Here is a 17151-nt window from a genome sequence, read left to right as displayed (position 1 = left end):
GGCCATGCTGGGGCACCACCACTGTCCAACCCATGCTAGCATGGAAAGCGAACGCTAAACGATGATGATATACATATATGTATGTATGTATGTATGTGTGTGTGTATATATATATATATACTTTATTTCTTTTATTTCACTAATGAAAAATATAAAATGACCTAAAATATGGATTTTCTGGCAAATACAGTGTCTCCTATACCATAGAGATAAACAACAAAATCAACTGAGTGATTAAATATATTTTATGTTCTAAGTGTATATAAGTGCTTTTTCAATTCATGTTTGATTGTTTTTATGCATAATTGTACACACAATATATCACAGCCCTCTGTGTCAACTTTCTGTATTGGCTCTGTGCATATGTGTTATTATATATTTGTGGTATGCCAAGTAGTCCATAATTTTATGGCTTGAAGTAAGCTTTCAACATTCAATGAATAGACAACAGTGTTAGAATTTAGAAGTGGTGACCTACATCTAGCTTGAAAATTATAGTGGTGTGTGTGTGTGTATGTGCATCTATATATAATAATGCTCAATTGTGAAGTTGTTTAGTAACTTCAGAGTTATCTTATTTAAGTTTTGTTTTCCCGAGTTGGTATTTTATAGAATTTTTAAAAGTGTTATCTTTCATTCGTGTCTGTCATTGGACTGTGGCCATGCTGGAGCACTGCCTTTAGTTGAACGGATCGACCCAAGGACTCATCCTTTGTAAGCCTAGTACTTATTTCATCGGTCTCTTTTGCCGAACTGCTAAGTTACGGGAACGCAAACACACCGACATTAGTTGTCAAGCGATGATGGGACACACACACAGATACACAAACATATACATATATATATACACACGACAGGCTTCTTTCAGTTTCCATCTACCAAATCCACTCACAAGGCTTTGGTCGGCCCAAGGCTATAGTAGAAGACACTTGCCTAAGGCGCCACGCAGTGGGACTGAATCCGGAACCATGTGATTGAGAAGCAAGCTTCTTACTGCACAATCATACCTATATATATATATATATATATATGGCAGGCTTCTTTGAGTTTCCATTTACTAAAGCCTTGTGAGTCGATTTGGTAGATGGAAACTGAAAGAAGCCCGTCGTATATATGTATATATATGTGTGTGTGTGTGTATATATGTTTGTGTGTCTGTGTTTGTCCCCCCCAACATCGCTTGACAACCGGTACTGGTGTGTTTACGTCTGTGTAACTTAGCGGTTCGGTAAAAGAGACCGATATAGAATAAGTGCTAGGCTTACAAAGAATAAGTCCTGGGGGGGGGATCGATTTTCTTGACTAAAGGCGGTGCTCCAGCATGGCCGCAGTTAAAATGACCGAAACTAGTAAAAGAGTAAAAAAAAAGTATTTTGAAAATTTACTGAAATGAAAGTCAGTGAATTTCAACAGAAATATGGTTACCAAAAGGTTAAATATACTCTACAATTCTTACATCATGATGATGATGATGATGTGTGTGTGGAGAGAGTGAGAGAGAAAGGAAGGTGGGGGGCGGGGGGGGAGAACGTGTTCAGCTGACATGGATGCCAACGTAAATAGCAAAGCTAGTTTTTGCCTCTAACGCCGTAATCATAACAATACCGAGTCGACTGATGCTGCACTAAATTGCACTTGTTTTTGTTGTTGTGGAACCAGCGTCTGCTGCATTCGTTGGAAAAACAAGACGAATGATCAATATTTGTCCCACTTCTCTCTCCCTCTCTCGCCTCCTCCTCAGCTTCACGTTCCACCTCATCGTCTCTTCCTCACCTCAGCTGTTCTTACACTATCGCTGTTCCACCATTGATGCTGCTGCTACCGTTGCAGTTTGGTTTTGTTGTTGTTGTTGTTGTTCTTACTCAGCAGTTTCATACTCTTTTTACTCTCTTTTACTTGTTTCAGTCGTTTTGACTGCGGCCATGATGGAGCACCACCTTTTTAATCGAGCAAATCGACCCCTGGACTGATTCTTTTTTGTAAGCCCAGTACTTATTCTATCGGTCTCTTTTGCCGAACCGCTAAGTGACGGGGACGCAAACACACCAGCATCGGTTGTCAAGCAATGGTGGTGGGGGGGGGGACAAACACAGACACACAAACACACACACACACATACATACATATATACATATATACGACAGGCTTCTTTCAGTTTCCGTCTACCAAATCCACTCACAAGGCATTGCTCGGCCCGGGGCTATAGCAGAAGACACTTGCCCAAGATGCCACGCAGTGGGACTGAACCCGGAACCATGTGGTTGGTTAGCAAGCTACTTACCACACAGCCACTCCTGCGCCTGGGACTTATTGTTTTTTGTAAGCCCAGTACTTATTCTATCGGTCTCTTTTGCCGAACCGCTAAGTAACGGGGACATAAACACACCAGCATCAGTTGTCAAGCAATGCTAGGGGGACAAACACAGACACACAAACACACACACACACACACATATATATATATATATATATAATATATATATATATATATATATATATTATATATATATATATACATATATACGGCGGGCTTCTTTCAGTTTCCGTCTACCAAATCCACTCGCAAGGCTTTGGTCGGCCCGAGGCTATAGTAGAAGACACTTGCCCAAGGTGCCACACAGTGGGACTGAACCTGCAACCATGTGGTTGGTAAACAAGCTACTTACCACACAGCCACTCCTGCGCCTATCTGTTGCACCTTTGTTTTTTCTCTCTCTTCTCTTCTTCCTCGGCTGCAGCCTCTACTGTCGTCGCATCTCCAGCCGAACATCTCCGATCACCACGAAACAACGGAAGATGTCATCTCTCTCTCTCTCTCACTTTTGTTTTGACTCGCCCCTGTTCCGTTGCACATCGGGTGCAGTTCGGTGTCGGGCTGTTAGCTGTCTGCACCACAGCTACTTCCATGTAAACACCACTGCCGCTTGCTTGTGCGACTTTCAGTGTGGGCGGCAGTGGCGTAGGTGTGCAGTTGTGTTTGTGTTTTTCTCTACAGCTGCTTCTTGCAGTTGTAGTTTAGCCCTGTGCTAGCTTTCAATCAACCAGAGTTATGATCAGAGATGCTCCAGACATGACATCTCATCTTTCTGTATATCTGTTATATTAGTGACTGCCTGCATCCCCACCCCCAATATGTCATCATCATCATCATCATCATTGTCATCTTTTGACATCCATTTTATCGGTCTCTTTTGCCGAACCGCTAAGTTACGGGAACGCAAACACACCAACATAAGTGATGGTGGTGGGGACAAACACAGACACACACACACACACACACACACATATATATGACTGGGGTCGATTTCCTTGACTAAAGGCTGGCATGGGTCGTTCAGTTTCACAGGAATTGGCCAGCTTAGAGAGCTGCTCAGGCTCCGTTTGTCTGTTTTTGGCGTGAAGGTGTGATTTGAGTGAAATTTGACTGCTATTTCTAATAAGACAGGCAAAAATAAAGAGGTTCCTTTGTTCGTCTGTTGCTACAGATATCCAGTTGTTGTTATTAGTGTTGTTGCTGTCATTTAGCCCCGTGTCACTTCTGATCAATCAGGCCAATATATATTTCTTTACTACCCACAAGGAGCTAAACATAGAGGGGACAAACAAGGACAGACAAAGGGATTGAGTCGATTACAACGACCCCAGTGCGAAACTGGTACTTAATTTATCGACCCCGAAAGGAAAGGATGAAAGGCAAAGTCGACCTTGGCGGAATTTGAACTCGGAACGTAATGACAGACGAAATACGGCTACGCATTTCGCCCGGCGTGCTAACGTTACTAACATTCTACCATATTTTAACGTGTATAAGGAACCCTTTTTTTCATAAATTAGATTTAAAAAATATGGGAGTTTCTTATATAGGGATAGTTTTATAATCCCTTACAAAACCTTTTTTCCAAATTTTAAGCCCCCAAAATTAGGGGGTTCTTTATACATGTTAAAATACGGTATATCCATGCTTTTATTTTTATTTCAAGTACAGTATATTTAGGACTACATTATTCTTCACAACCTCCCTTTTTTTAAGATAGTAGTGTGTGGCATGGGGGCTAGGGGCTGCTATTTTTAGCTAGTCAAAAAGCCATGTAGTAAGTAGCATGCTGATATTTTGTGTTGTTTAACCCAAGGTCAGCTCTGATCCAGCAGCAGCAGATCTATGATTAAAGACATTCTAGATGTGACTATCTCATCTTTACAGACAGACATAGTTAATCTTGGATTAAATTATTCAAAGTGTCCTTTTTTTTTTTAATGGATCTGAAAGCCTTGGTTGCTATTTCTATTGTCTTCTCCTTCAAGTGGCCGCAACTGAGATGCGTTTCACCCTGCCTCACCATCAGCTTTGGTAGATCTTCTGTTTCCTGTTGTGTGACTTTGCCAATCACATCAATGTAGATTGAGTGGTCTTCATCCATTATTATTATGGCACAGAAGATTCTGTAATATTACATCCAATATGATAGCCTGGTGTTTAGCACAATAGCTGTGACTAGCAAAGAACAGCCTGCTGCAGTAAACACAACCACCACCACGACCACCATCACTACAGTTGGAGTATGGAGATACTCTCTGTTGTTGTTACTGTTATTAATGTTGTTATTGTTGCCAAGACGGCAAGCTGGCAGAATCGTTAGCACGCCGGGAAAAATGCTTAGTGGTATTTCGTCTGCTGCTATGTTCTGAGTTCAAATTTCGCCGAGGTCTACTTTGCCTTTCATCCTTTCGGGGTTGATGAATTAAGTACCAGTTACGCACTGGGGTCGATATAATCGACTTAATCCATTTGTTTGTCCTTGTTTGTCTTCTCTGTGTTTAGCCCCTTGTGGGTAGTAAAGAAATAAGAATTATTAGTGTGCTGCTATGTTCTGAGTTCAAATTTCGCCGAGGTCTACTTTGCCTTTCATCCTTTCGGGGTAGATTAAATAAGTACCAGTTACGCACTGGGGTCAATGTAATCGACTTAATCCATTTATCTTTCCTTGTTTGTCTCCTCTGTGTGTATGTAGCCCCTTGTGGGCAGTAAAGAAATAAGAATTATTAGTGTGCTGGAGAAAGAAATACTTAACGGCATTTCTTCATTTTCTTTACATTCCGAGTTCAAATAGCGATGAGGTCAACTTTGCCTTTCATCTTTCGGGGTCGATGAAATTAAATAGCAATCAAGCACTGAGGCTGATGTAATCAACTAACTCACTTGCCCCTAAAAATCGCCACCCTTCTACCAAAATTTGAAACTAATGCCTTTGTGGCAGTTGTTAGTCACATTATCATTAACTGTTGTTAGCGCTACTGATGTTGTTGCTTAACCCCAGGTTAGCTTTTTCAGGTTCGATGAAATTAAATAGCAGTTAAGCACAGAGACCGATGTAATCGATTAACCCTCTTCCCCTTAAAAATCGCCAGCCTTCTACCAAAATACGAAACTTATGTTGTTATTGCATTATGATGATGATTATCATTAACTGTTGTTAATCTTTTAACATAAACATGACACACACACATCATATATAGGCGCAGGAGTGGCTGTGTGGTAAGTAGCTTGTTTACCAACCACATGGTTCTGGGTTCAGTCCCACTGCGTGGCACCTTGGGCAAGTGTCTTCTGCTATAGCCTCGGGCCGACCAAAGCCTTGTGAGTGGATTTGGTAGACGGAAACTGAAAGAAGCCCATCGTATATATGTATATATATATATTTATGTGTGTGAGTGTATGTTTGTGTGTCTGTGTTTGTCCCCCTAGCATTGTTTGACAACCGATGCTGGTGTGTTTACGTCCCTGTCACTTAGCGGTTCGGCAAAAGAGACCGATAGAATAAGTACTGGGCTTACAAAAGAATAAGTCCCGGGGTCGAGTTGCTCAATTAAAGGCGGTGCTCCAGCATGGCCGCAGTCAAATGACTGAAACAAGTAAAAGAGTATAAAAATATAATAGGAATTTTTTTTAGACATCAAATAGCTATGAGAGACTGCCCAACTAAAATTTGAATCAAAAGAGGGTCCCTAGGTAAAACATGGCTGAGAACTACTGGTCTAAGAAGCCTACTTTCTCAAGATATCTTTTATCGTTTACTTGTTTCAGTCGTTGGACTGTGGCTATGCTGGAGCACTGCCTCGAAGGATTTTTACTTGAAACAAATCACCCTTAGTGCTTTTTCCATTGGACTCACTTTGCTGAACTGCTAAGTTAAGGGGATGCAATTAAACCAACACTGGTTGTTAAGCAGTTGGGTGGGTGGGGTAACTGACAGAAGCACACAAACACACATTCTCTGGGATTCACACTATTTCTGTCTACCAAATCCACTCATAAGGCATTAGTTGGCCCTGGATTATAGTAGAAGGCGCTTGCCCATGATGTCCTGCAGTGGGACTGAACTCAAAACCTTGTAATTGCAAAGCAAGCTTTTTAACCACACAGCCATGCCTACACCTATAGAGTGTAGTAACATGAAGAAAATTTAGCTGTTATTTCTAGCAAATAGAACAATCCATTGTAGGTATTGATAACTGTTTCTGATGTTACTGCTGCTGCTGCTGTTGTTTTTGTGCATGTTTATCTGGTTGTAGCTTTATCTTCTGACTAATCTATGTTAAACCCTAATCCACCCATCTACCCTTATCTCACGGCTCCCTCCTCATCTATCCCCATCACCAATGGTGATGACTCAGAAATAAATAACATGGCCATTGTGTCTCTTCGCTGCTGCCCAGCTTCAGCTTCCAGCTTCAACTTTCTTCCATCTGCTCCATCCACCACTGAGATGCCCCCCCCCTCACCACCCCTATCATCTACCCGGACTGTCCTGTTTGCTTGTCCAGCTACATTTCTTCTTATCCACCCAGAGCTGTCTACCTTCATCCCCCCCCCCCGCCCCGCTCCTGTTCTTTTAGTAGCCCCTCATCCTATCTATCCATCTGATCAGTTCTATATCATTAGTGGTCACTATAGAAGAGTGTGTGTGTGTGTGTGTATGTATGTAGAGGACTCAGCCAGTATCTGAGGGGTACAGGTTCAACTCGTGTATCCACCTGCGGGAAAAATTTTTCTGTCTTATAAGGGTAAATATTCAATCCTTACTGTTACAGCTTTAATGCATTTGAAATTTACTTTCTTGTCTGTACAATACCAGCCACATTCAATGCTTCCAAAGCTTGTTTATAATATATGGTTCAGGGTTCAGTCCCACTGCGTGGCACCTTGGGCAAGTGTCTTCTACTATAGCCTCGGGCCGACCAAAGCCTTGTGAGTGGATTTGGTAGACGGAAACTGAAAGAAGCCCATTGTATATATGTATATATATATATATATATATATATATATATGTGTGTGTGTCTGTGTTTGTCCCCCCAACAGCGCTTGACAACCGATGCTGGTGTGTTTGTTTCCCCGTAACTTAGCGGTTCGGGAAAATAGACCAATAGCATAAGTTCTAGGCTTACAAAAAGAATACGTCCTGGGGTCGATTTGCTTGACTAAAGGCGGTGCTCCAGCATGGCCACAGTCAAATAACTGAAACAAGTAAAAGAGTAAAAAGAGTAAAGAGAGACGAAAGAAATGCCACTAAGCAATTTTGTATGGCATGCTAACGATTGTGACTCGAGTGTGATTAAATTTACTGGAAAAACTAAATATGTTTTAAGCCTAAAATTGTTTACAAACATTCAATGTACTTTCATACTTACTGTTAGTGTATGTGTATATACTTACTGTTAGTATAATGTGTATATACACTTTTTAGACTATATGTGTGTATATATACATTGCATAAGAACACTTTGCACTAAAGGTCGCTGACTCTTGGCTAATCTTTTAGATTACCTGGTCAGTAGTCTTAATGTCGGTGAACTTTTGGATAATTGCCTTTTTATGTAGCACTTACCTGTAACGTGTGGTATAACGATGTAGCCCGGGGTTTCAACTTCATCCTCATTATTACAATATTGAGGAATTTTCAAAAGATTTCTGTCTTTTTTTCTCCTCCTTGTCTTTCATTTTCTTTTGACAACTTACTTTAGTTGCTGTCATCTTAGAATAACAGAGCGAATATTTCTCCCAGAAAATTACCACTACCATTGCCATCACCACCACCACCACTACTACTACTACTACTACTACAACTACTATTACCCATGTAGTCTTTTTTGCATTCATTGCCTAATACTCTCTCTTTACTCTTTACTCTTTTACTTGTTTCAGTCATTTGACTGCGGCCATGCTGGAGCACCGCCTTTAATCGAGCAACTCGACCCCGGGACTTATTCTTTTGTAAGCCCAGTACTTATTCTATCGGTCTCTTTTGCCGAACCGCTAAGTAACGGGGACATAAACATCCAGTATCGGTTGTCAAACAATGCTAGGGGGAGAAACACACACACGCATATATATATATCATCGTTTAGCGTCCGCTTTCTATGCTAGCATGGGTTGGACGGGTCAACTGGGGTCTGTGAAGCTGGAAGGCTTCGTCAGGCCCAGTCAGATCTGGCAGTGTTTCTACGGCTGGATGCCCTTCCTAACGCCAACCAGAGCTGGCGAACGGCCACGAACGGATGGTGCTTTTACGTGTCACCGGCACAGGGCCAGGCGATGCTGGCAACATACGACGGGCTTCTTTCAGTTTCCGTCTACCAAATCTACTCACAAGGCTTTGGTCGGCCCGAGGCTATAGTAGAAGACACTTGCCCAAGGTGCCACGCAGTGGGACTGAACCTAGAACCATGTGGCTGGTAAGCAAGCTACTTACCACACAGCCACTCCTGGTAAGCAAGCTACTTACCACACAGCCATTTCTGATGCTTAAGTAGACCATGTCTCCCTTTTTTCATTATTTCTTACACTGTACTCAAACTCCCTTGATCACTTCACCATTTTCTTTGTCTCTCTTTTCCTCATTCTCCCCTTCTCTTGTTCCCTTACTCTTAGCATGCCTAATCTCAATTTCATTCACTACCTACACTCTTGCCTCATTTTTTTCCCCAACTATATTTTTCTCAGTCATTTTACTGATGAAGGCCTAGTGTTCAAAACATCAGGACACTTTAGCTTCTTTTTAAGCATTAAATTAATACAGAATTAGTTAAACCCTGTCCCTCCTATGTTTTCTTTTTGTATTCGTAATCTTGTATATATATATATATATATATATATAACGGGAAGCTTTATGAAAATAGACAAAAGACGAAGGCAGGTTTATGGAAATGAACAAAAGACGAAGGCAGGTGGAATACAAACAAACAATTGTATTAGTATGGCGCTCAGGAAATATAAATAAAACAGTTTCCCGGTTTCCATGGCGTATGTGTTCCCAAGCTGGATGGGACACCAGTCCATCGCAGCGTTACTCATTTTTGCCAGCTGAGTGGACTGGAGCAACGTGAAATGAAGTGTTTTGCCCAAGAACACAACGTGTCCCCTGGTCCAGGAATCGAAACCACTATCTTACGATCATGATGCTGACACCCTGACCACTAAGCCACATGCCTCTCTCTCTCTCTCTCTCTCTATATATATATATATATATATATATGTATATTGAAAAATTGCTATTTCAAATGAGACAGCATAATTGTTAACCAATGCTTAGAACTCTTTGTATATCCAAGTTCCAATCAAATACTAAACATAATGTCTTCTGATTTTCTTTGGGTATTACAGTAATCCTTCGCCATATTGTGGTTCACCTATCGTGGTTTATTATTTAAGCTTACATTGATTCCTCTGTGATGTTGTTTTGCATTTATAATAAAATAAATATTTACGCCGCCTTGGCTGGCTTCCGTGCCGGTGGCACGTTAAAAGCACCAACCGATCGTGGCCGATGCCGGACCCCCCTGGCACCTGTGCAGGTGGCACAAAAAAAGCACCCACTACACTCGCAGAGTGGTTGGCGTTAGGAAGGGCATCCAGCTGTAGAAACTCTACCAGATCAGACTGGAGCCTGGGGCAGCCCCTGGCTTCCCAAACCCCAGTCGAACTGTCCAACCCGTGCTAGCGCGGAAAACGGACGTTAAACGATGATGATGATGATGATGATGATGATAAGGCACAAAAAGAAAATAACTCTCCACAGACACAACAGAATATGCTTCAACACACGAACTCATATAAAGAATCTTGCAAACCAAATCCAAAAGTGAAATATATATTATATACATATATATATATATTATATATATATATATATATATATAATATATATATATGTAGAAATGATTGTGCTCACTGTGTGACAATTTTACCTTTTGAATTTTGGCATTAAACTCCCTCCCATTGTGATGTGATCACACAGGGTTCTTCTATGGTCTGAAGAGGGCATAATATAATGAGCACATCAATAAGGAAGGATTTCAACATGGTATTCTTTTATGGCAGCTATTACATATGTTTCAGTATTTGGTAATATATGATGTCACATTATAAAAGCAATCCATAGATGCACCTCATAAGTGCAGCATGCATTATAAAGATGGATATTTCCTCAAACAAAAGTATTTGACTTGATTTTACATGTGTGTATTGTGTGTGTGTGTGTTTGTGTATGTATGATAAAGAACATTGAAGTTAGCAACTTTCTTTTAATATATTGTTTACAATTGTTTCATCAATTTCCAGTATAAACAACCTTGTGTCAAAAATCTAGATTATATATCCAATTCATGAACTCTATAATATATTTGTGAATGTACACACCTGTTTGTGTGCATGTGTATGTTTCTATATATATGATGCACATATTGAAATCTATATTTTTTTTTTTACATATTCAAGTGGCAGTATAATCATAACGATAATAATGATTCAAATTATTTTTAAACAAGAAAGGCTTTTCCTTTCCCCAAGTTCATTACCATTGCGTGTATGTATTTATTATTCATGTATGTATATATATGTATATATATATATATATATATATATATATATATATATATACAAGTTTGTACATGTGTGTATGTGTTTCAGTCTATATATCATTCTGTCCTTCATTTTTTGCCTACCATGCCCTACACTCTCTCTATTTGTCTCTCTCTCTTTTTTTTTTTTTTTGTTTCTATCTTAAACCTGTCACCTAATTGTCGGTTTTATCTTTTTGTTAAAGGTTTTCTGCAAAATCCTCACATTGTTCCCGAGTCTGGTCCACATTTCCATTATCAGGGTCCTAGCTGCCTCCTCAGTGGTAATGTGTGTTTTGTCTCATTCCATGACCTCTGCTACTATAAATGTTGCTGCTGCTGCTACTACTACTACCGACCCTCCCCACCCGTCCACCTCCAGCATCCTCCACCAACCACACCACACCCCCACTCTTCCACCTTACACTACCACCTCCCCTCCCTCCTGTGCTCTCCACCACCAACGCGGCCATCAGATGCCATGCTGATGCCAGTGCCCAAAAGTGCATTTCATTATGCAATTGTTTGAATGATGATAATGATACCACCCCCACCACTGCCCCTATCCCTTTTACCTTCATGCCGTTCACCACCACCACCGTGTTTCATACAATGCTACCTATGACCTGATTACTGACCCACTGGTCCCTAAAAACAAACCCCCATTTCCCCCACTCCATTCTCTAAAAAAAATAAGCAAGAGGCCAAGAGGAATATGTCTGTTAATGTTATAATTATTATTATTATTACTATTATTATTATTAACATTATTATTGATATTTTGTTAGACACTTGTTGTTATTATTATTATTATTATCATTATTTGATGGTATTATGTTTTGTTGTTTACATTTAGTTTTTATTTCCAAGTCTGGCAAAGCTTCAGAAATTCCATTTTTCTTTTCTTTGCTTCATATTCCGGTTTTTTTTTTTTCCTTCTAAGTACTCTCCCCCCTCTGCTCTACAGATCTCCTGACATTTTGCAACTCATTTAGGTCTTTTAGGGGTACCATTTGAAGAATTTGGCTTGTTGTTTGTACCTGGAAATATGTCAGACTGGTTGGGACCCATCCTTGTTCCAAACTATGAACTTGCAGAGAAGCACTTAGGCTCAGAGCCTGACATTTTACAGAACATTTGTTAATTACACATTGCTCCCTCCCACTGCAGACACTTGTGTTCATCTTCATCTTATTTCCAAGTATTCCTACTTCCCCTTTTAATGTGAACTAGCCATGCATCTCTTCTAGAACAAGACATCTGTTCTTGCCCCTCTTTCATAGTTTAACTTCACAGCACCTGGTATAAAACCATCTCCCCCTCCGTAATACCCTCTCACTTAGTTATGGGGGATTTTCTTTTCTTTTTCTGTCTTGCAACTTAGTTGGCAACCTCACTAATGTTGGTGCCATGAAAAAAGGACCTTGTAAATACTGTAAAGTAGTTGGCATTAGGAAGGATATCCGGCTGTAGAAACCATGCTAAAGCTGACACTAGAACTCACAAAGCCCTGCTACTTGCCAGATCCTGTCAAACTGTCCAACCCATGCCATCAAGGAAAGGAGACATATGGTGATGAGGTGACTGATTAACAGCTAAGTAGACTGAGCCATTTGCCTTGGTCTGTGGTCATGGAAATTTCTATGTAGCTATGTGGGCCAGTCACAAGGTTTGTGTCTAACACTTATCTTGGCTGATTGTTTTGCTCTTAAATATTTAAGTGCGTATGCGCATGCGCATGCTGGACCTCAGAAAATAGGGGACAAACCAATTGTGATGAGCGATTGACTAGATTTTGTATAACAGACCAATCCAACCCACTCCAGCATGGAAAAATCTGGCATGAAAATGAAGGCGATGATGATGATGGTAGACAAGGACAATGATTAGGGTAGATGAACAGTGTTCTACCCAGCACCTTCTGGTACTTCCTCACCATTATTCTGGGACAGATAACTGTCAGTAAACTTTCAAATTTGACTCTTGTTGTCAAGTAGAAACTCATAAGCACGTAGCTCCATATTGACATATGATAAATGGACAGCATTCTACAATTTGACGGCATGCATCGTCAAAACAGTGATTTAACCCTTTTGCATTAAACTAACCATATCCAGCCCAAATATTGAACATATTTGGTGTTCAAACTGACCAGATCTGGCCTCTTGCGCCTGCTCTAAAATGCTATTTTAAAAATAACAATCACATCATTGAAATGTCAAAGCTATGAGATGATGCATGATTAATAGGTTGTAAGTGTGTTTCCACAACACCAGTATAATGGGTGGACAACAGTATGTTCCCAAATATTAATAGGCTGACAGTATGTTTCCCCAGCAAACACTGATTTAATGGGTTGCCGGTATGTTCCCAAATGACCAGTTTAATGGATGGGTAGTATGTTCCCAAAACCATTAATTCAGTAGGTTGACAGTATGTGTTCCCTCGATGCATATTTAATGGGTTACCAGTACTTGTTCCCAAAACACAAATTTAATGGGTTAATTTAATGGGTTACCAATATGGCACTCTAGTATGATGCATAAAAATATATTGAATCTAAGGTTTTCATCATTCATCATTGTTTCTATAAGCTGCACATTTTTGTTAACTAATTACGAAATACCAACTTTTCACAGCTTCATGACAAAATCTACCCTTCCTTCCTTCTGTACCTATATATATATATATATATATATCTGTCCCAGAATATATATATATATATATATATATATATATATATATATATATATATGTATGTATGTATTTATGTATGTATTAATAATCTGGTGTAGAATTCACTATGTATATTACTTCTGAATGAAGCATTAGTCGAGTACAGAGCACTAATAAGAAAAAAGGTGACAATGGAATAACCAATTATCTTATGAACTTCATTCATTGACTTACAGCTGTTTCTGCTGTGAGATGTGGTTGACTGATAGTTGAGTGCCTGAGTAAACACTTTATAGCTTCATCAGAGCCTCAAACATGAGGTACAATTTATTTGGGAAATTTGTTTTCCCAAATAAATTGCACTTTCATGTTTGAGGCTTGGATGAAACTGTAAGGCATTATTCAGGCATTCAACTACAAGTCCACCCCATCTTATTGCAGAAACATCTGTAAGCCAATGAAGTTAATAAGGCAATCATTTGTTCCTTTGTCATCTCTTTTCTTATATGTATCTGTATATATGTGTATATATATATATATATATATATATAGTTGAATATCACTGGAAGAAAGGGCTGGTGGATTACAATACATGTATGTTATGTGATGGATTTGTATTTTAATTAAAGCATACTATTGAAACACATATAGTGATGTTTTAAACTATTCATTCATTTTTATTTACTATATATATATATATATATATATAAGAGAACAAAGTGTATGTACGCTGCTATATATATATATATATAAAATATAAAATGGGACAAGAACACAAAACATCCGGACAACCAGGTGATACAAAAAGGGACAACGAAACATCCAGATTGACGATACAAAAAAAAAAAAACAAGGACGGGTCAGATTGGAGCAATCTCAAGATTAATCAGCCGAAATTGCGAGGATGATCCAGTTCTTGACTGAGGATAGAAAGCTTCGAATGACCCGTCCTTTTTTTTTTTTTGTATTGTCTATCTGGATGTTTTGTTGTCCCATTTTTGTATCACCTAGTTGTCTGGATAGTTTGCATTCTTGTCCTATTTTGTATTATATATATAAGATTATTCAGCCGAAATTGCTAGGATGATCCGGTTCTTGACTGAAGATTGAAGGCTTTGAATGTCCCGTCCATGTTTTTTGTATCGTCTTCTAAATGTTTTACGTTTTTGTCCCAGTTTGTATTTTTCTACACATTTATATATATATATAGTTGTATTTTAAATTATTGTGTATGTGTGTGTCCTTCTGATTTTCATGAAATAACAAGAAATGTATTTCTGTTGTTATTTTAATCGTATCCATTCATTTTAGCTTCTGTCCAAAATATATTGTCCCCATTTTTATACCAAGTGCAACCTGCCTTAACTCAACTCACTGATTCCATCCTTGTTTTGCTGTCTTTTACACATCTATCATTGAGAAAGTTTATTATTTCCTTCTCTTCTATTCTTCATCTTCTTGCATTCTAGACATGGGCCCTCTTCCTTTCTTTTCTCTTTTTCTTTCATAAAGCTGGCTGGCCCGTCAGTTGTGTGGCCCTTTCTCTTTTCCTTCACACACACACACACACAACTCTCTCTCTCTCTCTCTCAGTTCCATCCATTTCAGTGGAAATAGCATTCTTGGTTAAATCCTTTCTATTGTCTAGTTATCTTACAAGTTGTGTGCATGTCTGTGTGTGTGTATGTATATATATTTATATATATATATATATATATATATATATATATATATATATATATGGCTGTGTGGTTAAGAAGTTTACTTCCCAACCACATGATTTTGGGTTCATTTGTACTCTGTGGCACCTTTGGCAAGTGTCTTAATATAGCCCTGGGCCAGCCAAAACTTTATGAGTAGATTTGGCAAATGGAAACCGAAAGAAGACTGCTGTGTGTGTGTGTGTCCCCCTTTATCTTGACATAGTATGCCTATGAATAAATGTCATTCCTTTCCAACATCCCTGCAAAAGCATGTCTGGTCTTGGGAAAATATTACCTTGCTTGGAAAAAAGAGCTGGCAGTAAGAAGGGTGTTTTGCTGTAGAATATCTGTTTCAGTATGTATGTGTGTTTTGCTGAAGAGACTGACCCTGATGTCTTCTATTTAATACAAGAATGGCTTATCAACAGAGTGGGCCATTCCATCTTATTACAGTTCATAGACAGTACACCAAAATTTGAGTCTTTTATTCCAACACCTCCTTTCATATTACGTCTATATTTCTTAAACCAACTTCTTTTAAAACTACATTTTTTCACCCCTCCAACAACTAAAAAAGAACAAAATTAGCTTGTGTTTGTTTGTGTCATTGTACAAATTAATCATAAATTTTCTTATTTATTTTCATATAAAATAATCATAAATAATCAAATATTTAATTTCAGTGATTATATCTTTCTTCTATATATTCTTATTTACATTGTATTTTTTGTTGTTCTTATGTATAATTTAAATGTAAATACTTATGCTGTAATGTCACTTGGTATTTCTTGGGTGTGTGGGTAGAATCATGAGGGAGTTATTGGTATTTTTAAGGTAAAATTATGTTCTTTTTCTTCTGCTTTTTTTTCAAATCTGGCATTCATTTCAGCACAGCTGGTTCAATTTGTGTTGCAGCCACTTGAAAGGAATTAATGGTGTTTAAAGTAAAAAGTATTCCCTCGGATATTATTCAATTCTTTTCCAATAACTAAAAGGAAACAAAATTTCTTCTTGCTTGTTAGAAGTTTTCTTTAAGTTGATATATATATACATATATATATATATATATATATATATATATATATATGTATGCCTTAACATTCTGTGATAGTTGTAAATGAGTGTCACTGTCATACAAGTGGTGTCATTTCCAGTCGTCCAAACATGTTTGAATAGAAGAGCCACTTACATGATAATATATATATATGTATGTATATCAGTCCCACTCTCTGGCACCTTGGGCCAATGTCTTCTATTATAGCTTTGGGCCAACTAAAGCCATGTGAGTGGATTTGGTAGTTAGAAACTGAAAGAAGTCCATCGCGTGTGTGTGTGTGTGCTTGTCCACCACCACTTGACAACTGTTGTTTGTATATTTACATCCCTGTAACTTAGCAGTTCAGTAAAATTGACTGATAGAATAAGTACCAAGCTTTAAAAAAAATCAGAGATCCTGGGGTTCATTCTGTTGACTGAGAATTGTTCAACATGGTGCTCCAGTTTAGCCACAGTCTAATAGCTGAAACAGATATAAAATATATATATATATATAGGCGTATGAGTGGCTGTGTGGTAAGTAGCTTGCTTACCAACCACATGGTTCCGGGTTCAGTCTCACTGCGTGGCACCTTCGGCAAGTGTCTTCTACTATAGCCTTGGGCTGACCAAAGCGTTGTGAGTGGATCTGGTAGACGGAAACTGAAAGAAGCCTGTCATATATATGTGTGTGTGTGTGTGTGTTTGTGTTTGTCCCCCAACATCGCTTGACAACCGATAGAATACGTACTAGGCTTACAAAGAATAAGTCCTGGGGTTGATTTGCTCGACTAAAGGCGGTGCTCCAGCATGGCCACAGTCAAATGACTGAAACAAGTAAAAG

At 38.9% G+C, this 17151-nt stretch overlaps 1 protein-coding gene across 3 annotated transcripts in view; it reads left to right on the top strand.

The window, feature by feature from the left end:
* Positions 1-17151, top strand: part of LOC115223453 (calcium homeostasis endoplasmic reticulum protein) — a 135758-nt gene that overhangs the window by 33997 nt on the left and 84610 nt on the right. For 2 of the 3 annotated variants that reach the window (XM_036512661.1, XM_029794029.2), the window contains exon 3: positions 11100-11177. The exons of the other annotated variant lie outside the window; for it this stretch is intronic. In XM_036512661.1, the coding sequence (XP_036368554.1) occupies positions 11100-11177 (78 nt within the window). The remainder of the gene's footprint in view (positions 1-11099; positions 11178-17151) is intronic. 3 annotated transcript variants of the gene reach the window in all.

The sequence above is a fragment of the Octopus sinensis genome, linkage group LG23 (assembly GCF_006345805.1).
Source record: "Octopus sinensis linkage group LG23, ASM634580v1, whole genome shotgun sequence".
Taxonomy (NCBI): Eukaryota; Metazoa; Mollusca; class Cephalopoda; order Octopoda; family Octopodidae; genus Octopus; species Octopus sinensis.
Note: the sequence above shows the minus strand (reverse complement) of the source record. Positions and strands in the feature narration are given on the sequence as shown.